Source organism: Columba livia, chromosome 3 (assembly GCF_036013475.1).
Source record: "Columba livia isolate bColLiv1 breed racing homer chromosome 3, bColLiv1.pat.W.v2, whole genome shotgun sequence".
NCBI lineage: Eukaryota > Metazoa > Chordata > Aves > Columbiformes > Columbidae > Columba > Columba livia.
The window spans coordinates 28,357,735-28,383,057 of NC_088604.1; the positions used below are offsets into that span (position 1 = coordinate 28,357,735).

Consider the following 25,323-nt stretch of genomic DNA (forward strand, 5'->3'; position numbering starts at 1 on the left):
TAATTTCTTACCTTCAGCCAGCCTTTTTGTAGATATCTGCCAAGATGGATGACATGAATACTGAGTGTCAGATCAAGTGGTTTACTACTGATTGTTGCTGTGCCAGAACCTAGATTGTAGCTATATATAACTCTGCCATTATGGAGGCCTAACACCAAGAAATCATCTCCATTCAGACCTGAAAAGACAAAAGAAGAATAACTACTTATTCTAGGATTTAGTGAATACTGGTGCATAAAATATTCTCCAAATCCACTGACAATATATCAGTTTAGGAAAAATTTAGCCAAGAAGGTTTTAAATTTTATATAAATTTTTACTATCCTCTGCTTAACTAGTAATACTATTTCCAGTATTCTTGTGGGTTTAAAGGGGAAACTGCCGAGATTTTGAACATATTCAGATTTTTTGAGGGATGAGCTTTTTCACACTAGAGTAGGTTAGTGACATTCACAAAACCTGTTGAGCCTGGTAAATTTAGCGGTCATTGCTGCTCCCTCCCCCTGCAACATGAATAAATTCTAAACTTTCTCAAGAATCTTAAAACAAGCAAATTGAAATTCCAAATTGCATGTGAGAAAAGCCCATGACTTAATTCTATTACAGTTTGCTTTCAGCTTTCATGGTAGGTACTTGAGAGCAGCTGCTACTGTCAGGTAAGGGGAAAAATAGGGATATGGCCCTGAGGAAGCCCTAGTTGCTTCTATGAAGTTTGGTCAGCTGTCCTCAACTCAAGAGTGCCTGGAGACTTTACTGCAGCTGCCTCTGATTAAGGTGGTCCTAGAGTATTTCTTACTGAGGTTTCTCTGGTCAGAACAGCTGTATGCTCTAATGCTCTGAAGTCTTCTTAGACTTTCAGGTTAGAATTCATTCATGTGAAAATCTGCAGTAAATAAATTAATTTATTTATATTTAGAACTACATGCTGGAAGTGTAGTCTGTGCTTATCAGGTACTATACTATAAAATCTCATGTGGAAGATTTTAAGTCTGACATAAAGCCTGTGAGTGAGAATTAAGTTCGTGGACTCATTCCTGGTTATCTGAGTAAATGGATATTTACACTGGCATCTTTGAAGATAATTCAGTCTCCTCATGTAGGCAAGAGTAAAACTACCATTAGAAGAAACATTATCAACTCAATTATTTTTACAAAACCCACCCTTTCTTTTGCACATACTCCTAGTATGGTAAAAGAACTAGGATACAAACAATGGGAAAATGGAAGAATGTTATCAGTCTTGGATTAGGATGCCCTGAACTGAAATTCAAAGCCATCCATTTCTTTTTACAACTCTCCCGTGAATTCAAGCAATTCAGCATTCAATTTCATGCGTGTAAATTGTGTTTTCTTTGATATTCTGTTTTCATAAGGGTATCTCATTTTGTATTTGGTTTATGGAAGGTCTCTTTGTATTTGTTCTTGCAGTGTCATATGGTGACCCTCATTTCAATTGCATGCTTTGATGCCCCTGCCCCAAGTGCACATTGAGTTTGCTTCATTTGCAAAAGATAAAGTGGGCTTTTCCTCCACAAGAAGCAATGATAGATATATTTTATCCTCACAGTGAAGTTCTGCATACTAATGTTTCATAGCCAAAAGTACTGTATTTCCCTTGTCTCATATATTGTAAATGAACATGTTGCATTAGCAGCATGGGGAGGACGGGGAACAGTACTCTGCTTTTTCTATACAGAAGTCTGATTTTTCTATACAATTACTATTTTGATGTAACATGAATATATATAAAGAGAAAAGCTTATTCCAAAGAAATTAAATATGCAGCCTCTGTAGAAAATGTGCAGTTACATTCAGTTGAACAGAATACAAACACTGTTCATTTTTATTGAGATGATTTGTTCATGACTGAATGAAACCCCATTGCCTTCAGTGAAGGATGGCTAAACTGAAAACAACAGTTTTTTAAAGTCATGACCAACACTTCTATTTTCAGCAGTGTTCACAATGTAGTTACACAAACTAGCAGAGGCACATTAAAGACACCAGGAAGAATTTCTTCTACTCAATTCAGCTAAATATGGTTGCAAGAGCTCCACTTGACAATGACTTTTACATTACAGGGCATAGCCTGCAGGCAGGCCTTTTTGAGACAAACTTCAGTGCTGTCAGTATCTGTTTTATTTTTAAGCATTTTTTTGGTATTATATTTGGACTTATTGTAACTGGGAAAAAACCCACAAAAAACCCAACAACTCAACAGGTTAATTCACACTATTGGTGCTCTACATTTCATATTTATTCATAGAATCCTTCATATTCTATCCTGAGTAAAGAAAGTAGACAAACTGGTGTAATTTTTGTTTGGTTACATTTCTTACCGTTTCTGTACTGATAGTTTGAGATTCAGTTCCCAAGGTTATAGAAACATGTCTGAATGTGGGGGTTCATTCTTGTCATTGAAAAGAATGTTCTAATGATTCGTTTGTGTTTGTTTATATTACAAAAGAGCTATGTATAATTGTTATAAAACTTTAATGATGGGGACACCGGCTTCTGAAAGCTGCTTTCTGAATTACTAGATGGAAATACTCTAGTTAATGTCAATGCACCATTTCCATTTGGCTAGCCAAAAAAGAAAGACAATATTTCATCCATCCACAACAATAAATAATTAGTAAGTGAAAGGAAAAGCTGCCTGTGATCAAATGTGGCTGTCATGGTATGAGTGGTGTTAGACCTGGATTCAGTTAAAATAGTGTTGAATATAGTTCAGCTAGCAGGATCAGCCAGGCCTGATCATATTTTGCTGAAGTTTGGAAAAAAAAAATAGCAAAGTCTGATTCACACACAGACAGACACAGAAAAAAAAAAGTTTACAGTGGTTTAATATTTACTTGTGTTAAGCTAGTTTGGAAAATCAGCTCAATAGATGAAGTAAATCAATTTGTGGCTGTTTGTCCACATGCCATACTAGGGTATCACGGCACACTGAACTACAGCTGATGGCTGAGTTGCACTAGCTAAATCTGACAGGATCTTTGCAAATTAAAAGTAACAGGCTTAATTGTATTGCAGATATGTAAACTGCCAAGCCATTCTGAGCTAACGTCTTTTAGTTTGCATTGCAGCAGACTAACTGACTCTTGGAAGTCTACCACGAGGAGAAAGGGCAAGAAGCCCTAGAGTGTACAGGAACTTAAGTAAAGAAAATGAGACCTTAGAAAATATCAAATGTATTAACATAGCAAATGGAGAATACCCTGTATCCTACTGATGTGATATACTGCAGTTGTTTTGTACAATATATATGTAACTGCATAAGGCAGCCCCCAAACTGTTTTTTAAAAATGTAGATTGGGACTTCAGTATCTTAAAACTGCTACTAATAATTTCTCCCCTCTTTCACCTTCCTGAAGTATTAATTTTCTGAGCCTGTTCAGCATAAGCACAGGGTTCCCACACGTTGTGGGCCATAGCTGCCAAACTACTCATGATATTTTGGATATGTAGCAGTAGAGACATACATCTAGGTATCTAAGGCACTCTCCTGCTCTGATGGGTTTAGACCTAAAGACACATCACCAAACATCCCTTCTAGGCTTCAACAATCCTGTAGGACAGCTCCAAATCAAAAAGTTAGCTCATGCTCCAATTGTGGAAACAATTAAGGTAGAAATAAGTACTGTGTTTCCTCTGATCTACTAAGTATAAAGTAGTTTCTACCTGACTGCTTTAAGTCTGCATTAACATTTCATTAATTTTTTCTCAGCTTTCATCAATATTATGGATCCCGTGTGGACAGTGATGCTAAGATGGACACAACACATGTAGTATTACTGTTTTACCCCATTTCAATGCTGAGGCCACATCACCCTGCCACAGTGGGGTGCTGTGAAGGAACACCTGAAGTATTGCTAAAATCTTAGTACAATGTTGTAAGTAGATTTATATTAGCTGCTTCTCAGCTGTGTTAATCAGACCAAGTTGAATACTTCGCTACACAGATTGTAGCAGGATTTATTCACAGCTAGCTTGGGTTAACTTTTGTTGAGTGAGCTCAAGGATTAGGATCTAATATTTCACGTAAATAACACAGAGTCCAATTCTGGCCGCTGCAGGGTTGGATTTCCATGTTGAGAGTACTGTGGGCCATGGAAGTGCAGCCACTGCGACAACAGCAGCAATTTGTGGCTGTTCCTGGAACAGGTTGGTTGAGGACACAGGAAGAAGAAATGACAAGTGGCTGTGGCATGATGGATGGATGGATGGATGGACGAATGGACGGATGGACGGATGGATGGATGGATGGATGGATGGATGGATGGATGGATGGATGGATTTTCCAATAAAGTAAGTATCACTGGAAGAAGATTTGAGACAGCATCTCTCAAAACTGCACACCAAATAAATGTAGTCAATAATGAAATTTATGTTTATGACTGACAACCAATGATAGGACAAGGGGTAATGGGTACAAACTGGAACACAAAAGGTTCCACTTAAATTTGAGAAGAAACTTCTTCTCAGTGAGGGTGACAGAACACTGGAACAGGCTGCCCAGGGACGTTGCAGAGTCTCCTTCTCTGGAGACATTCAAAACCCGCCTGGACACCTTCCTGTGTGACCTCATCTAGGTGTTTCTGCTTCGGCAGGGGGATTGGACTAGATGATCTTTCCAGGTCCCTTCCAATCCCTAACATTTTTTGATTCTGTGATTCTGTGACTGAAAAGAGAACCTTAATCTTCTGGTTTCCATTTATTTTGTTCAGAAATATGCTACCTCAAGTATTAGATTAACTGTTGACTTTAATAACTGGAAGCAGTTACACTTCTTAATGAAAAGAAACATTTATACAACCGGATTGTTTACTGTGTGTTTACATACCAATAAAGTATTGAAGAGATTATTTCTTCCTAATAAAATTATATCCTAAAAAGAATCAAGAAAAAAATGCATGTATTTATATCCTACTTGTTCAATGAATATTTGAAAGCTCGTAAGGATAGATATCAAAAATAAAGCTTACCTTGGCCTTTCTGTCCAGTGAAAAAAATCAGGTTATCTTGTAAAGCTGAGTGGTGGTTTGCCAACTGAAATTTCACACGGAATTCATAGTAGAAGGTGATATTTGGGATCGTAGAATAAGCTAGGAATGAGGTATAGCCAAAGACATCTGTACCACTGAAACTTGGTTGACTAATATTAATAGCTGGATTTAAAGAAAAATAAATTTGGTGTTAGGGCAAATTCTTTAACTTATGTATTTTCAGATTCTATCTACATAGCCCATTTCAGAACTTAAAAACTAATAAATAATACTAATAATTTGATAAATTGTAATATTTTTCATACATACAAACATAGTTTAACTTTCTTCTGAGTCTAATCTCTATTTTTCAGCTTTTGTGAAGGGGCTTCTTTTACCACTGAATTATTGGCAACTACTGCCATCTCCTGGATTCTAGATAGCATTGCTATTAATAGAAATGCACTGCAATATTTACTCAAAACTCAGATAGACAAAAGAAAACATACAAAGAAATTCTCCTGTTAAAAGAAGTGTCATCTCTGACACGCATCTGAGTGAAAGTGAGTACAGAGATGTGCTGAAGAGGTTGAGGAATTGTAATTCTTCACAGGTAAGGAAATAATCAAAAGAAACATCATAAAAGGATGAATTTGCAGCACAGTGAATAGAACCTGCATGAATTATACTGTTCACAGTATTTACTCCACTATTTGTACTATCTGAATATTCAGGAATTGAGTATCAAAAAATGCATCATTTACACTATTGATAAATTATATTTTTTTACTGTCATTTAGGTTCAATTTAGTGAAAATTTCCTTTATGTTTGGCACTGACCAAGCAAAACACGTAGCTTTTTCTAAAATGCCATTGCCAACTACATATACTCCTGCCTCCTTGAAAGCTGCGAAGGCTACAAGTTCGTTCAAACACCTACTGATTTTGCAACACAGAAATTTATAATTTATGCTAAGAAAAACAGTGGGATTAAAAAAGCAGATAAAAAGCAAATTAAATCAAGTCTATATACTTATCTGTACTGGTAAACAGACATTAGAACACTGGTGCTAAGCATCCCCACAGCCTCAAGGACCGCTTGCTGCAGCCGAGTAGCCAGGCTGCTGTAGTCAATTCTTGTAGTTGATGGTCAGAGCAGAAATAACATAATGCTCATATTGACAATATGGTTTAGTGAAACACAGGACAGAGAGGAAGAATAGCTGAGTAAAGCTTAATCATGAAAGACTGGGTAAGGGGCTAGATTTAAAAGATTTGCGCAGTTATTTCCAACCAACCTGAGCACCAAATGTGACTGGATCCAGCTTTACTAATGGGGGAGGAAGGCATCTGTAGCTGCATCATGTAGAAAGCAGACTGGGAAGTGCTAGTAAAGAATTATAATTTTCCCCGAGTAAACCTATGTTAGCCTAGGTACCTTTCATCATCTAGCCCTCAACACTTACAGTGTGGGAGAAACAATCACATGTAATTGTGAAAATGATATCACCACCTCTAGTTTGTGGAATCTGTATCTAAATTTGCAACCTGGGACACCTGCCATGTCAGCAGTGAAGTGGCAGACGTTGCCTCCCTATCTGCATCTGGCCAGAGGTGCAGATATAGGCTCTGACAAACCTTTTTTGCAGTCTGCAGCAATACAGAGTGTACTGTCCCATTTATTAAGGACTACTTCACACAGGCAGCACATTGTGCCTTGTTCTGTGATCTGAAATGGGAGCCAGGAAATTTCTCTATGAAACAGTGATTTTGTCCTAATTAGAAGAAAACTGAGAATGAGTTTGTTCTTAATCTAGTCTGACTGAACGTAACCTCAAGTCTCAGACCTTTGTGAGTCATGTGCTGTGGTGGAGGAAAAACACAACTGTCCTGTATTTAGATTTGTTGTTGGCTGCAGTTCACCAGTACTCCCTCAGATTACCTGAACATGCCTGAGGGAGGGAGGTTCGAGTTCAGCATTTTATGATTCTCAGGAAGCTATGACAGACAGACAGCTCCTTTAATGTGAAGTATTCTTTATTCCTTTATTTTTTCTTTGTTTCTTTCTATTTATTTAATACAAAGCAAAATATTTAAGAGAGAAGATTTTAAAATAAAGGAGGCCTCTGTTTTTACTGTTTTTTCCTGTTCCTTTTATAATAGGAAAGGCAAATTATTTCATGTAACTCCAGTGTGCCAGGTAATTTGGTTCACTGACAGAGATCACTGAAGAGTCTATTCCTGACAAGCTCTCCCCAGCAGGGTGAAACACTTCATTCCCAGGATGAAGTATGCCATTGTCTCAGCTGTTTCTTTGGAGCTTTCTAGCTGAGGAGTTATTTTCTTGCCTTTCTACTTGCTTCTTTCAACATTCTCTATAAAGATGGATGGAACATTGACAAATGAATGTTCTACAAAGTGAGCTACAACAGTAGGACGTGGACAGTAGAAAGATGCTGCTCCCACTGACCAGGTGCTATACAACATACAGAAAATTGTTATATATATATATAAATATATATATATACTCTTATATTATTACTACATATCAGTTTCAATTTCACTGCAGTTTTGACACATCCTAGAACAAAAGGCTCAAAGATCCCAATTCATACTCACAGCTAAAACCACATCTCTTTCAAGCAAGAACACTTTTGGCCCATTAACTGGGGGGCAGCAAATTTGGGGCTACTGAGACAAGGCTCAACTTTTCTCTGTTGTGTTTCCTTATGTAACAAAGTGATAGATTTACTGGCTGAAGGTTTTGTGGAAGTCACGACAAAACTGTGTTGAGAACAGAACTGTTCCTATTTAAGGTTATTTTTTAAATTTATCTTTAAATAACTTTACCTAAAATGAAGGGTATGGGGCTAGTCTTTTAAGAAAGCAGAAGTGGGAACTGGCCTTAGTAAATTGAACATGTTATACAAAATTTAGTTTGCTATGTTCACCATCACAGGAAGTCGCTATCTTTGACTCCAGAGACAAGTATTACCATCTATACATGGCCTGTGATACTACATATGGCACGGGATCCCAACAGTGCTGAAAAGGTTGGTCTTAAATTGTGGTTTTGCCTATTGTTTTCTCCTGCTTTTAGGATGACATCTAAGAAAACAGGCTTGGGAGAAAAATTACCAGGCCAAATGGATGATGAAGTTTTATAGCCATAAATTAACAGAAAACGGTACAGAAAGATAAGCGTTTTTTAAAAAAAAAAGTTCATACCAGTAAATATAGACAGCAATATTCAGTGTTTGCAAACAGGTTGTGTATGCTATATTTGGTCAACTGTCAGATGTCAAAATCTTGACGCTGTCAAGCAGGTTTAAAGTGCATCTTAGAGACACCTCAGAGACAGTCCAAGTTCAAAACATCTTAGACAGAAGTGACATGTTTTGAAGAATAATGCTCAAAATCCTGAGGAAGGTGTATCAGAGAATGTCAACATGTTACTTAGGAGTTCCTGAAGGCAGGACAGCTATTCAGAGAGGACACTGAATGGACACTGAGAGGCCTGTGTCCATAATCTTTAACATGGATGCACCATGAACGAATATCTATATAAAGGCAAAAAGATGGGAGCTCTGTCTTCAACTCAAAAAATAATACAGATTCTGGTTTGGATCTTTACCTTCAGTGCAGTTTTACATACAGCTCACCAGAAGTGGGTAGAAGAACTGCACTTTACTTTGAAGATCTTCATATGGGGAAAGCTTATATATAATTACACCTTCTGTACTCTCACAAAAATATCTGGTATGTGCTAAATTTTTGCTATGCAGTAATATGAAAACATTTTATTTCACATTGATGTTTAATAATTGTTAGACTTCTAATTTCACAGTATTGCTTACCTAATTTTTTCTATATTATTCACTATAAGAAAGAGACATATCTAGGCCCTAAGCTTCCCACTCCTTAGAAGAAATTGGCACATGCACACAATGGGTGGCAATCATTTGAGAAAATGAGAGCATCTGTGATATAGATATAGCAGCCAACCACCTAAAGCTGCACTTTATGTCAGTGTAAAAATTAAGCACATTTAGGATGCAGTGCCTTTCGCATAAAACACCTACCTTATACAGGTCAGGTGAACAGTATTCTGAAATGCTTATTTCACCACACCACATACAAAAGTAGCATTAGGTCATAAGTCAGAGTGAAGTATTACAAACTTGTGAAGTTAGGTAGGATGAAGCCTATCTTCTCTGTATCCTGCAACTGCTTCCCACTCTGCATTTTCTTTGTCTTCGGTCTTCATTGCCACAAAAGCTAAATGATTTAGAAATTCTGAACTCATTCTCTGTGAAATCAAGGGAACAATTTTTTTTTTTCTTTCTGATTTTGAAAAATGGGAACCACAGTATACTCAGAAACTAAACTATTTGCACAAAGTTACACACAAAGTCTGGAGTGCACTATAGAATTGAGTATAGATGTATGAACTCCAGTTGAGAGCGCAATCGTAAAACATTCTTTGCAAATTGACCTTTTAATTTCTTATCCCTGGGTGTCTGAGCACAGCCACTTTCAAAACATTTGGCAAATAGCAATTTTCATAACTAATGTTAATCTTTGACCTGAGGATCTCCTTTCAGCTCTTCATGGCCTTTTCATCCAGTTTTAACTGTACAGTTTGCTGGGGCTATGAAATGTGTTCAATAACACATAGTAACAGACTCATCTCAGAATAACAGGACAGTAACAAATACAAATCAGTAGTATGGTTACCCAAGTTAAAACAACAGTAAATCCAGTATATCACTAATAGTGGGATAAATTTAGTATCTGGGCACAAAAAGATTTATGTGGTGGGGTTATCATGAGGCCAGCAGGAAGCAGAGTGTTTAATCTTCTCCAGATGAGCAACTCAGACCCAGTGACAGGTTTAGGGAATTTCAAATACCCTGATCAGACTGTTCTTTTTTATTGTTGACTTGCAGAAGCACTACCTGCATGTGTGAACTAGCCATCACACCCCACTCCTGCTCCTCTCCTTGTTGGTTCTCCCCTGTGCGTGCACGGTGTTTGGATGTTACCTGAAATGGTGCATGACCACCATATGGAGCTGTACCTATATAAAGCATGTGGTCACCAAATGGAGAAATACTGTATAAGGCAATAGGAGCCCCACAGGCATATTTTATGAAAATCATTATATATTATTTTAGTTTACTTCTTCATAGTTTTCTCCACAGTGTTGAAGCAATTTCTCACACTCAGTAGAAATCAGACATACTATCTAATTAACTGCCCTATCTTTAGTAGATAGGTACCTGCAGTAAATGTTTGTAAATAGTCCTCCCTATGCTGGTCTCTGGAGAGTAAAATGTTAAATTAATCCTGAGTCAAAAGCTTATATTTCTGATTAATTCAATATATCCAGCTTGACAACTATGTCATGTTTTATCTGTTTCTGGACTGGCACTTACAGATTTTATGCCACATTTTGAATCATGTTTCTTCTCTACATTAACTGTTATTAATCAAGAGATCTTTATTCAATCACATCAAAAAGTTGATCAGTAAATGTGCATCAGTGTAAAACATCCAGTGTGTGAGATACCTTTTATGCAATGACCTTCATTAGTTTGATTTTGATAGAGTAGTTTGCCATACTCTTACATATTTTAACTTAAAAAAAAATAACAACAACCGAAAAAAAACCCCAACAAAAAGAACAACCCACAACTGTATGAAAAATACAGTGATTCGTAAAATTGTGTCCAGCAAGATAACTCCACCTTTTCCTTTTATTCTCTTTCCTTTCATTATAAAGCTGTGGAGCCAAGACTGCAGAAAATTGTATAATCTTATAGCACTTGAAGCACAGTCCTTCAAAACATTCTTTATAAAATGTTTCGGGATGGCTGAAATAGCAGAGGGCACAGCTAACCGCACTGGTTATTTCCCTTTTCCTGCCTGGAGACCATCCAAGCTGATTCCCACCCTTTCTCTTGCAGTGTACAGTGTGAAGTGGGAAAGAACAGAGATGTGTCCCAATGGCTCTGACTATAAGCCATGCAAAAACACATTACAAATTAACAGACTGCCTTAAACGCACACTGTGCTGACAGAGTACTGAAGTCTTTTATCAACTTCTTGTCCTTGATCTTGTCCTATGTCTGCCTGTCAGTGCCATGCCATTCATCATGGTCCTCTTCAGCATTCCCAGCACTGAACAAGTAATAAGGTATGATACGTCCCACTGCCTCACAAACAAATAATGACAAATTATCCCATTATATAAATACATTAATATGGTTGGTTACCTACTTCCCTAACATTGTACAAAGTATCAGAGGCGAGTATAAAAGTGGGAGGTAAAAAAAAAATCAACCATAGTTTGAAAAAAATCTTAACAAAGATGAAAGAATAAAGTGACAAAGAAGAAAGAAAATAATGGTTTCATTATCTTTAAATTTTCTGTTATAAGTTAAAATTAATGTTCTTTTCAGTGTTCACTGGCAACACGTCTTGAACCACAGCTTTACAATACATTGCAAAAAACAAGAGAGATGAAAGGGATTGAAAGAGATGAAGACTTCAGGCTACAGAATTACAATCAGATAATCCACTTCTTTATATTATCACTGACTACTGTGAACAGTTATCAATTCAGTGTCTGGTTCCAGGATCAGCAGTTATATACGCTGTGGCATGAGTATTATTCAGTTCTCTTAAATATCAGCTCACATATTTGCAAAGATAATATTGAAAAAAATATGGAAATTACTGCCAAGTGTTGTATTTTCCTGTCTTCCAAGCTGTACAAAAGTCTTCAGAAAAATTCCCTTTGCCATCACAAAATTCAGCAGCCACTGTTTCTCTTACTGGCTTGCAGCATAGCATATAATAATAAAAAAAACCAAACAAACTTGCTCTTGTGTACAGAAATATTCATGAACAGAGTGCAAAATATTTTCTTAGCTGAGCTTAGAAAAAATATTTTTAAAGCAGTTGGGTTATTCCTCCTCTTACTTATCATGTTTGCAATGAAGCAGCAAGAGGATTGCATGTTTGAGCTACAACACATGCTCCTGAAAGAGTCTGAAAGACTGTTATAAGAGGAGTTAGAGATCTGCACAATTCAGGCATATGGCTTTCCGTTCCCATCTCCAGTAGATACTTAGGTATTGTTTTATTTGTCTTGTGGTAACAGTAGGTATCATGGAGCCCACAGGCCCTATTAGCTTACCTTATTTATGTAATCATATGGACAGGTAACTTGTACTTCTGATTGGAAGATGAGACTTGAAATAATAAAAGTGATTTCACTGCTCAAGGATGAAAATATGAAGCTGAAAAACTGGTAATACAGCAGTGACATTAATAGTGTGCGATTGTGGATATATGTACGTTTTGTACAACTTTTATGACATTCCTCACATTGGAGGGGAAGGGGAAATTAAAGCCCAGCTAAAAGCAAATGACCCAGAAAATAAATTTCCTTGATCAGGAAGAAGAGTCACCCTGATCAGCATTCCGCAAAGTCTCTTACCGCTGACCAGAAACCTTGCAATGCAGCTGTTTTTTTTAAAATCTGATGAAATTTCCTTTGGGCATCTGCTGTCACCAAACTGCATGATTTAGTCTGCAGACCCAAACAACTCTGAAGGTGACATTGTGTGCCAAACATAGCTGCACAGAAGCAATATGCTTGCAGGCTGATTTTCACTCTACAGAGCTTGGAGCAAATGAGTATTCCCACTTCAGCACTTTGAAATTAATTTTATACATGGGGGAAATACATCCCACAGAAAAACTGCTGGAATCCTTTGGACTATGAAGCACTACCATGAATGTTTCTCAGAAATGTTTGAAGGAACACACACAGAATGCTGTGAACACATGCTGTGGATGGCCCTTTTTGGTGTGTGTTTATTAAATACAATGTCACAGTTAGGACTCCATTTTATGTTGTCACATATGTACTATGTGAAACACATGGTGAAACTAAACCACTGTAATTGACACAATTACTCAACTTAGCAATGCACATTCCTTTGAAATCCTTCTCCTTTTAAATTTGCGTTTGTGCTCGCAAAGCACTTGATTGCTGGCTTAACAAAATGCTCCATGGTATGACCAACAGCTTCCCAGAAAGGCCCAGTTTCTTGTGCAACATATAAGTAACAACGACACAAAGGGTTTAGAACTCCAGGTGTTCATTTCCATTCCTGGTGAATGAACCATTTCTACTTGAGCAATGATACCCTGATATTTCTTCCTTAACATTTCTACATCTTAGTTATCAAAATTCGTTATACTCATATTTCAAACACACTGGCTTTACATTTTACAGATCATACCACTTTCCTGTAACAATCAGGGAATGCCACAATCTCTACTTAGATGAAATTGTAAAAAAAAATAAAAAATAAAAAAGAAATAATAAAGGCTGATTAATGAGATGATAGTGATTGAACAAGTTGGTGTTTGGTTTTTTATGTTGTTGTTTTGTTTTGTTTGTTTGTTTGTTTGTAGAAGTACAGTGTCCTAAACTCTGTTTATTTTGGTGAGATACAACAGTAGTATTTTTAATAGTTTAGTCTCATTAAAACTATTTGACTTTTATTTCATGTTAACAATAGTAATTTGGCCACATTTATGTTCAAATCATTATAATCAGAATTCTCCTGAATTTTAAGAGAGTTGAAGTATGATGATATGAACATCTCTCTTAACTCTGAGTTCAAGCTTTCTCTTTGGACTGAGCATGCACCACAGATTTTCATGTAAGTCTTAGATCCCATGAAATGACAGATCTCCCTGGATGATGGACAGTTCTAGTGCTAACCTAATCCTCGCTTGCTTCCACGAGTTGTTGATATGTCTTCCTGATCAACTTTTAAAAGTAGAAAAATCAAATACATAGGAAGTATTTTTAAAAGCATTTCAGAGAAAAAGATGTTCATAGCACCGTTGGAGGATGTGTATTCATATGATCTGAAATGGTGCTATTTGTAAACACTTCAATTCACCAGTGTGATCTTAAATACTGGAGATTTACAATCTGCAAGAAACACAATGCAAGCAACTTTTTATTAAATTAAATATGAAAGGAAATTTATCAGACTGGGGCTTGACTGATACAGGTTGTTTTATGTACAGCTTAAAAAAACAAAGCCTCTTGGGAGAGTGAGTCAAGCTGCCCCTGTAGACATAATCACTGTTCCAAACTGTTGCATACAATAATGTGTCGTGTCTTCTATTTTAGTAAGTGACTAAATTATTGCTATAGGCAACTCCACCCCCCTGAGTTGGAAATCATAGGGACATTTAACTCCTCAAATCAACAGTGTTTGGTTATGTGATAAATGTTCTCCCACACACCCACAAAGCAGCAGAAAGAGCCAATGGCAGGTGGGGGAACTCAGTTCACACTCTACCCCAGCTACTCCCAGTCCTCTCCCAGGCCCATCACCTCACCACAGGTCCATCTCCACAAACCCAGAGATGCACAGAGCCCAAAGGCAGATGGGAACCCAAATGAAGGATTCAGAGGAAGGGACACCCTGTCCAGGCTTCTGCCAGGAAACTCTCAGCCCTACTGTTCAGGTGTGACACCCACCATGTCGATTCAACACAGGAACACCTTTTGGACAGAAGGGTGCAAGGACCATGGGGTATGGGACACATTACTGGATGCAGGTGAAGAGCATTTTGAAATAGTATAGGACTTACAGATATTTAAGGGAGGAACCAAAGGTGGGGAAAATGAGGGAATTAGGTGATTTGGGGAGGAACAAGTGAGAAAAATAGGGGGATACAGGGACAAATAGGGCCAGGCACATGTAAATAGTTTGCTGGTCAGTACCCTTGTCTAGCTGTGTCCTTCTGATCAGCATAGCCTGTCCTCTCTTCTAACTTGTATTACCATCCTCCGGCCTTGCTGGCCCATTATGTCTTAGCTATGTAGCTTCCTGAGAGTGACTGCAATATATAATGGTCAACTTGCAGTCATAATAACATGGTTATCTAGTGATAAAAGCAAGAAAAGATGTGTAGTGAGAGAGAATGCATTTCACTATATATATTTGGAAAAATGAACATGCTTTTAGGAAGCTTTTCTTGATGTCAGAAACAAGTATAACATAATTCAGATAAACTCAGAGCAATTGTTCCCAGCATGCTTAGACTACTCTATGCTCCATCTGCTTCAGAAATGGAAGATGTCCTTGTCAGTCGCAGAGCCTTGTCTATTTTGCCATAGTTCTATAGGTTTGTGTAACAGAAGTTATTATCTGTCCTTAAAGTTTTGCCTCATTTGTAATATATATGGTAGCCCTATAGTTTTCTCACTTTTAGAATGTTATGCATTCCCCATAAAATGATGTATTTTTAACTTGTCATGCTGAGCTATTTTTTTCCATTTAATAGTGACAATATTGTTATTATCACTTTTTCTTACATATTTGTAGAGATTTGTAGAGATTTGTAGAGATCTTGTTCTCAGTGTGACTTCCGATGCTTAACAGATGGCAATTGGAGCTCTGATGTGGACTAGACCTGTAGCATTGGGCTTATTTGTTGGTATGTCCACGTCTATATTTTTCCCTATTTGTTGTTTTTAAATAATTTTTATTGGTAGGAGTGTCAAAGACTGAAAAGGATAATGGCTCAAACATTGTGGCAAAACCAGTTCATCCAGCTGCAGGAGACTGGACATTCCAAGGAGCAGGAGATGGGATATTCAGTATAAGGTGAATTGTGATTTCCATATCAATGACAAGCTAATGAGCCACAGACAAAGGCTGGCTGGCTGGTACAGGATTTGGGGGGTGTGTTGGAGAGCACATATCTCCATGTTCTGATAGGCCCAGCATGGCACAAAGGGTAAAGACGAGACCCTTCAAGATGGCCTGCATCTTGTCAATCTTTTGCAATCCCCCCCCTCCCCGACTTTGCAATAATGCCTTCGCAAAAGACCAAAAATTACACAAGCAGGCAACCCAGAGGGCTATAAAGACCCACCTTGTGCAAGCACTGGTGGCATCCACCCACCATCCTGAGGACAACTCTGCCCACCAGTCTCACCACATGAACTGAACAAGAAACCAGAGGATGCTGCACATCTCTGGATCTGAGACTATGAATTCCATCACACATAAAGCAGAGCCATAAGGATGGTGAAATCTTTCTCTCTCTTTCTCTCTCTCTCGTTCTTTCTTTCTTTCTTCCTTCCTTTCTTTCTTTCCTATAGTTCTATTCTTTTGCTTTCCTTTTTATAAGTAATATAGTAACATAAGATTTATAAGATTTACAGCCCCGCATATGCCACAAACTTTCTATGTTTATCAATTTCACGTACAATAATGTAAATCCTTCTGCCACCAAATCATTTGCTAATTGGGCCAAGCTGCAAAATAAAAGCCTTTTATGGACCTTAAGTACTGTGTGTACTGTTTTCCAACCAAGGGGACCAACAAACCTGAGTCACCTCTCCCCCTGACTCATATCCCTGGGCAGGATATGACAAGGAGCAGCATGAAATCTGCAGTTCTATTTGGTACATTTTCTACATCAGTTTTATAAAATCATCATTTTAACATATTGCACATTTCTGGTTGGTGAAGAACAACTGTTATTTGACAAGCATTTAAGAGAAACAAGCTTTCCTTTGGTGTTTCAGACACAAAGTAGCATGCTCTTAGTTACTAATCTTAACAGTAGAGACAATATTGTATACTTTAAATGGGAGATGATTCATAAAAAATGCATGCACCTAGACTTTAATTTTATGAACCATTTCTTTCTAATAAATGTATTATCTGGGTCACTTGTTAGTGTAAACAACTAAATTTGTTTTCTGTTTCTGATATAATTTACATTGTTCTACCATTGTAATTAGGCAATTTACCATTATCTTCAAACACCTTGCCAAATGTATGGCCTTGATGCTGCTAGGGCTACTGCTAAGGCTGCACCAGCTTTCTCTGCATTGCAGCTGTTTCTCCCCTCTGTTGATTTTTAGTGTGTGTGATAAAACGGCCTTCTGCAGCCCATTTTAAGTTCCAATGCAAAATCCAGCTTAAAAAGACTTCTGTCTGTGCTCAGTTAATTTCTACTCCTTCTAAGCTCTTAACACACTGTTCAATAAAATAATTTTTTATATTTCAGCATTTTTTTACGTTGTGGGTTTATTTTATTGACCCTAGATTTATGCTCTGTCCTATGAAGCTGGGTGTTCCTCCCTGTTTTGCTTGCTTATGCTGATGATCCAGACTGATTTCCCTTTCCACTCAATGGCATTTCATTATTTCTGTGCTTTCAAAGCCTTCAGCTCTGTAGTCTAACCAAACCAGCGAATTTGTGTATTTTCAACTTAGGCGTTCTCAATTTTTATTCAGACTCTCAATTTAGAGACAGGTAACTACAAAGAATTGTGGAAGAGTCTCATTGAATGACTACAGGGAAAAAACGTTAGATGATACTCGGTGTTGACAGATGTACATTGAGGTAGATTGCAGAAGCGGTCTTAGCCTTCCACACGGAATGGTGGGCTCTGAACTCAGCATCAGCACTCAGGGAAAGAGGTGTCAGGAGTTTTAATAAGCAGTTTCACAAAAACATCAGTGTACTTATAAAAGGAAATAGAATGGAAGAAATGGTTAAGAAAAGGACAGAGAATAAAACAGAAAAATGCCAAACACTACTTTATAAAACAGTGGCATTGTCACACCTTGACTACTGCCTTCAGCTCTGGACCCCCATTTTACAGAGAATACAGTGGAATTGAAAAGGATCAAAGACAGGCAGCCTGGATGACTAAAGATACAGCATGGCTGGTGTCCCCAAAATGACTGAATCAACTTGGACTATTCAGAAATAATATTGGGACGGTTGTAATAAGGTTATACATAAAATAAGAGAGGCATAGAGAAGGTGCACAGGGAAACATTCATAAAACAGGGAACAACTCCAAAACATCTGTTCTAACACAGAAGCTTGAGGCATTAATGTCATTAGCAATAGGTGCAGTTAAGCAAATAAACTGAGCTAGTTATTTGACTTCACTAATTTTCCTTCATCCTGTCTCCTGTTTCACAGCAAAGTACTTGGTAAATTTTAATTTGTTCCTATTTTTGACCTCAGAAATGAATCAAATTTTAGCACCTGGTGGTATGTGTACAATTCATTACATATTGTTTAAATAATCCTTTTGTTTACAAAATATACGAAGTAATACTTCCCTAAGTAGAGGAAAAATCAAACTAGAAGAGAAATTAATTTTTCCAAAGGAGGTCTCAGTCAAATCTCTCTCAGCTTTCCTCCAGGTAAATTACTAAAACATCAGACACTGCCTGGTATTTCCTAGCTTGTCTACTCCCAGCTTCTTTGATCCATCTCTCTTCTTTTCTGTGGCCAACACTTTTAAGAAACAACATGCGGAGAGAATGCTCAGCTCAGACATTCTTTGCTTGTGACTGGATTTTGGGATGTGTTTGTAGGTGGGGAGGTGGTCACTTTCAGTGTTTTGCCTTCAAAGCACTGGACTTGTTTCTTACCACAGCTTCTATGATTGACAGAAACTACGACTGATGCAGGAAGAACACGGTTCTTACCATCACTGCAGAGAATGCCAGATCTCCCATATGGACAAAGGCAAACAGCATCTTGCCCGGACTTTGGAAAACATGTAGCACCATTTCCACATGGATTTTCATCACAAGTTGTGAACTGGCAGAGTTTTCCAGAGTAGAGTTTAGGGCATTCACAAAACCAATTTTCTGCATCACTGAAAAATTTAAATTAAAACAAAAAAAATGTATCAGTACAAAAACAAACTTAAAAAAAAGACGATGGGTTTTATACTCAGAAAATCAGTGGCATTTGACTTATGGTTGTAATACATTTGTTTGTTTTTACTCTCTTAACATTTTTGTTCTTGTGCACCTAACATCAGATATGACATAATGCTTTATGGGTGACTTGACAGGTTCTTCTGGGTTTAATTTTATGTTTTAATTTATCTTTCCTTTCACAGTAAGGTATGTGACTTTTCTAATGTCTCACTACTTATTTGTTCTGCTGCTTTCATAACATAGTTGAAAAAACTGCTACAGAAAAACTGCTCTTCTATTATGTGTCAAAAAATGAAATAAAGTGAAAACCAAAAACATGAAGTTACTGATTTACTTTGCAAATGGTAACATCATTTGTACATTCAGGTATTACATATAGCTTGTGACAACACAGTAGGATGAAAAGAAAAACTGAAATATGAATATTTACAGTAGTGATTACAGTGAAAATGAACTGGAATAAGCAAATAATATCTCTGCTTTCATATATCTTATGTTCTCAGTCATAGAAAGAATATTAGAACAGGTAAGAGAAAAAATAAGTTACCATCAGTCTTGAGGGGTGATAAAAACAAACATTTAGAAATGTACATATTCAATTTGTATGAATTATCTTTAGCTTGTACAATGGCAGATATGGTATGAAACCCAAAATTAGATAGGAAAAGCAGGAGGGTGAGACATTCCCATCTATCATGTACTATAAATACAATTTCATTAAAGGTCTTATTTAATTTTCTCCCTGTTTTATGACTGAAATTAGATGGCAGCTAGATAGGTCAGTTCATGTGATTACTTCACATCCTTGGTAGTGAACAGAAACATGTCTTTCTTATACTTGATAAGGTCACATGTGCCTGTGGGTATGAATGCAGAAGACGTGATGTGAGCTGTATCAAACCACAGTCATTACGTCTTTCCAGATAACAGCATAATCATTATGATGATCAGTGATAAAATGTCAAATATACGTGATTTCAAAAAAATCTGTTCACTGCTTATAATATCCATGCAATCAGTTTAGAGAAGCTGAGAAAACTCCTGTATTTTTTAAAAGAGAGGCATAAGTAAGTCTTGTGACAGCCTTTGTGCATAGCAGTTGATTAGTGTGTTTCTAAACTGACCACCCGCAGGTCTGGGGAGTGAGGATCTCAGCTGGAGAGTCTATCAGAATGAATATCATGAATAACGCCTCCAGACATCTTTGCAAAAGAAAATTGCTATCAGCTGCAATAATAAATTTCTATGTGTAGCCTATTCTATTTATAGATTTGCTGCAGACACCAGGAGAGGAATGTAAATGAGACACTGGATTGCTTTCATTTGTGCAGCATTGAAAAGCCTGCTTTCAATGGTTTTAATACCAGCATTACAGAGTTCAGCTAATTAAAAAAGCAACAATAAACTGAATTCTTTCTGAAAATCTACAATTGATGGTGATGATCTCTAAAACTAGTTATCAAATGTGTTTCTGTTTGTTTATAGAAGACAGATCCTCACTGCTGACTGACAAAATACAGAGAACTTAGTCTTCATCTTTAAAAAGACAATTTTCATACATTATTCTGTTGAGCTGTATATGTCAACATTGCCCATTTCTTTCTATGGTCTTTTGCTCTTGTGGAGAAGATTAAAAATAATAGGTCTCATAAAAAATTGTGAGGAGCTTACTGTTATAAAAATGAGTGATGTTCTAATGTTCCGCTATTGGTGCCATAACATCCTAATAACAAAGAATAATTAATCCCAATGAGGTAAAGAGTTTTTTAAAAGTTCTACAAAATAATACAAATCTTGAAAATATAACTGCTAACCACACAGAAAAAATATCACAGCCAGTTCACAAGAATTAGTATACTGAAATATGAAGTCCCAAACGACTTATAATTCTTTCTCCAAGCAGTCTGTAACTGTACTTGGTTAAGAGGAGGACAAGGGCTCCCATATTCTGCTGAATTAATTTCAGCAGCAAGAAACACAGAAATTCTTGAATCACCAGGGACTCCTCTCCTCCCAAGTGGATTTCACAATTTCATTACATCCTTCTATCCTTTATAAATGCAAGAAGCAAACAAAAGCGGACAGCAAATCAGAGAGGTAGTATCTTTTGCCTGTGCTGTACACCTGTGAATAGCTTCAAGAAAAGGTTATTGGATAATTACATACACAAGGTGAAGAAAGTGAATAATGTGTGAAAGAAACAAGGAAAATATCAGAATTTTGAAGCTGCAAAATTGGAAACAAATGTGGAGTGTTTTGCTGAAATGTGTTACATGTCTTTATTAGTGTTTAAATTCAGCTCCAGAACATGGTTTTGAAGCAAACCTCCCGATTGTCCCCAGTTGAAGTGCCTTGGTTCACATCGTAGAGTGGTGTCAAGAGTACATGAACCCAGTTTCCTTCAGATGAACCTGCACCAGAACATTGCCTCACACCTCAGGTACTCCAACTGCTAATGGGCATTCAGTCCATGGGGCCATATGAGGTCTAGTGTGAGTTAAAGCTCCCTGAAATGTGGGTAATGGGGATATTGGGTTCTCAGCACGAATCGATTTGCCCTGTAAATCTGCTCCTGTTGAACTACATTACCTCCTAATATGGACGCAGATTTATAAGCCATCAAAAGAAAAGCAGACAGCCACGCTGTATATTATATATCAGAAAAGGCTCCAGACTTTAAACTGGAGTACTGATGGACTCCAGAATTTGACAGAGAAAAAACACCTAGCCACCCAGAATCATAAGAAGGAAGAATGTCACAAACAGTGAGAGAAAATGAGAGAAGAGACAGAAATAGCACAGAAAAGGGGTGGAAGAGATAAGAATACTCCAAGAGCACCATCATAATATGTCACCAGCCATATGATATATGAAGAAAAAAGCCCAGGGAAGATGAACTGTTCTCTGACATTGTTATAATCCTTCTCTGAGGTGGTAAGGGTCACACCTTTCATTACCATTTTGCATGTTAAAAAAGGTCTTTGATCTTTGGTCTACACAATAGATCGGAAAGAGAATCATCAAGAAGCATTTGTGTGGTATGACATGAAATTGGAAATTCAGTAATACAAATTCTTCTTGAATCAGTACTATGACAGTGACCCAATTTAATGAAATCAAAGTTTTATATCAGATTAATACCTCTGTGATGCCAACACAAGTTTTGATGACTTTTTTTTTTTGCTATTACACAATGTAACATTTAACATTAATAATGCAGTCACAGCTGTATTTAACCACAGCTTTGACTTTGAAACTAATTCTGTTTTTAAAATAAAATATTATAATCCCTCTGTACAATGTGTCGTAGACATCATTTCTACTCCAGTGAATCAGTGCTTTGTCTCTCAATTTTTCTATATTTTCGATATGCCTGTGCTTTTTCTGTCTCTAAAGGGGGAGCACTAGGCTTTGTGATTCCAACTGACAGCACTGTACATGCCATTCATGTAGTCATATGTGAGAGGCTTCCCTGAAAGGAAGCACACTCAGCACCCTTTAATCATGACAGTGCTAAGCTGAGAATGTTAAAAACTACATGTCGCAGTGGGTTCAATATTTAATGACACAAGTTCTTTTAGTGCTCTCACTGTATTATCTGGGGCAAAGCTATGGAATTTGAGGTAACAGTTTCCAAAGCTTACTCAGTTAATAAATAGATGTAATTTAGTTTATTTTAAAGTTGTTACTCTTACTTATTCCTAGTGCCATTTTGGTTTAAACTACTGGAAAATGAAAGGAGCATCATACATTATCAGTTTAAACTTTATGTTGAATTACACTTCATGCAAAGATTCATTAAATCTCTTTCTAGAAAATACCAGGATAATGTAAAGGTGATTAGGATCTTCCTTTGAAATCTCTGTGGAATAGAAAAATCTAAAGAAACTCATTGCAGAAAGAAGGATAACATTATCTCATCAATAATCTTAAAAATGTCAAAGGACAATACATAAAGGAAGCATTTCTCCCTTGTGAACAGCAAGCGTTTTTCTAGTATATAATATATCTGCCAATCTTTCCTTGCATTATACAGCTCCCAAAAATCAATTCAGCTTTCCTGCTGCTTTAGTACTTTCACCCAGGTCTCCTCAATTATGATATCTTCACTACATCCGAGTGCTCTACTGTTTTGAATCCTTTTTTCCTGTTTCAGAAATTATTATTCTGCAAGCTCTGGTGATTCACTTCAAATTTGCTTTCACTGAAAGCACTTTCTAAACTGCTTCTCTTCATATAAACAACCACTGACAGGCCCTGTTTAGACCAAGTCTAAATCACTTGTGGACTAAATTGGTTTTGAAAACTCCTACGGAAAATATTTCTAGATTGGCTGGGTGCACTCAGAGAAAAAAGCTTTTGCTTTAAATTTTGTTGGAGGCAGGCTTAAACTCAGAGTTATACTGGTTCTGGTATGGACTAAATACGAGCTCACGTTTAAAAGACACTTCCAAATTCTTTGATCTGGGTTAAAAGTTTTGGAGTGGAAATGTTCCAATTCTACTTCAAAAAGGAGAACAGGAGTGACAGACAGGCTCCAGCACCTCACTCGCCTGCTGCCAATGTACAAGATAGAAACTATTGCATACAAAATGGTTCAGCTCAAACAGCATCTGATCAATCTTATCATTAAGCATATATATATATATATATATATGTATATGAGATTCTTTGGACAAGAATCCACTACCTAAACCATAGAAAGTACACCGGAGTTGTGTTTGAGTTAGTTATGACTCCGGAAGGACAGAATTTGGTTTATGGAAATGGTGAATGAGGAAGAGCTCTTGCTTATTGGCAGAATATCTCTTTTAGACCTTCAAAGATGTCATTATTTTCAGGAACTTAGGATTGTTACAACTTATTTTAAAATAAATTCAAATATCTAACACAGTACTATCTAACTTTTCAGGATCATGAATCCTCTTCTGGAGTCTTATAAACCCTCTTTAACTCCCATTTTCAACTCAGATAGTGAATATACAGGTGATTCGCCATCACATGAAGGATACACATCCATTAAAAAGTATGATGCATAAAAAGTCCTGTTCTTTAATGTGACAATTATGACTGTTCCTGTAACACAAGAGGATACACAATTGTGGAATCAAGCACTTCTGGACACATAATACTTAATGGTGTATGGTTAAGGATCCCTCAGGAAAAAGTACAGCAAGCAATGGTTGGTGAGAACAATTTATACAGCAGTCCATTCCCTGGCCACATCTGAGAAGAGAAACAATGGTCTGTCACACTGGATCCACTACAAGGGCTGTCATTAGCTCTGACACTGCTTCCCCGTTCCCCTCAGTCTTTTCAGTTAATACTACATTTTCTCTTTCCTTGTGTTGTATGGGAAAAATAATAAATAGAGTTTTCTATCTGCTAAAATGTATTTATAAAAATGAAATGAAAAAGAAATTTAAAAAGTTGAAAGACAATGGTTTTGATAATAAAAAGTATCACTATTTGAAACATGGCCAAGGAAACACATAAACATTTTCAACAGCATAAGGTATGAGCCAGATCTCTACCTCTCACTGAAATCACATCCTTCCTAACTTGTTTGTCCTTTGAAAATATCTCATAATTCCTTATGACAGAAAGTTTCCAATTGTTCCCAGCAATCCCTGGAGTCCTAAACATCCTTTGCTTCAATATATCTGCTATTTGCAGCAGAACTCATGAACAACATATCCAAAGCAGTAACACTGGACATCAGTATGCAGCATATTGCTTATTGCACTGTTTTCATTAAACATGTATTGTATACTATCATTAATTTTTATTAGAATTTTTAAAAAATCTTTTTAGCACAAAAACATAACTTCAGTCTTAGATGAATTTATAGGTTGCAGAACTATGTAACTTAGTAACTTGTAAGACTTCAAAGTCTCCTCACAGTGTAATTGCAGTTTGCTACACTGATCATGAGGAGATAGGTAACAATAAAATTGAAGAACAACATTTTGAATAGTTTATAAAATAACCGCATTTACTTTAAATTCACAACATAATTATTTTGAAATATAATGACTAATCTAAAACCAGAACTGTCTACTGTGGAAAGAGAAATAAAGTTAGTGTAAATCTAGGTGTTTGTTACACTTTCCTCTATTTCTCGGTCTCTTCCTAATAATTATTTTCTGTTTCTAAAATAGATTTTTATTTATGTATTTATTATTTAAACTTTTGTAGATGCAAATTCTTCCTATTCCGTTCTGAATTCAACTTACAGAAAAAAGTTTTTGTAATCACTTTTTAATTGCATTGTCACTAGTTTGACCAATTTGCAACTGCAATGATCAGTGGCTCAGCATTTTCTTCATATCTATTCAGCATCCATTGGTACTTTCTTGTAAGCCTTGTCTTATACAAGGCTGGAAGCCAGGAATCTCTTAGGAACTCACACGAAAAAGGTATGTTAGGCTTTGAACTTGCAGGGCATCATCACCTTCCCACAGTGATTCGCTCCATTCACAGAGTTACTTCCCAATACCTCCTTCATTTCAATCCTAGGT

At 36.8% G+C, this 25,323-nt stretch overlaps 1 protein-coding gene across 1 annotated transcript in view; it reads right to left on the reverse strand.

Annotated features, from left to right (window-relative positions):
- EYS (eyes shut homolog) overlaps positions 1–25,323 on the reverse strand; it is an 870,368-nt gene that overhangs the window by 37,232 nt on the left and 807,813 nt on the right. The window contains exons 42-44 of the mRNA XM_065056200.1: positions 18,563–18,735; positions 4,989–5,171; positions 12–178 (exon numbers count right to left, since the gene is read on the reverse strand). Coding sequence (XP_064912272.1) covers positions 12–178; positions 4,989–5,171; positions 18,563–18,735 — 523 coding nt within the window. The remainder of the gene's footprint in view (positions 1–11; positions 179–4,988; positions 5,172–18,562; positions 18,736–25,323) is intronic.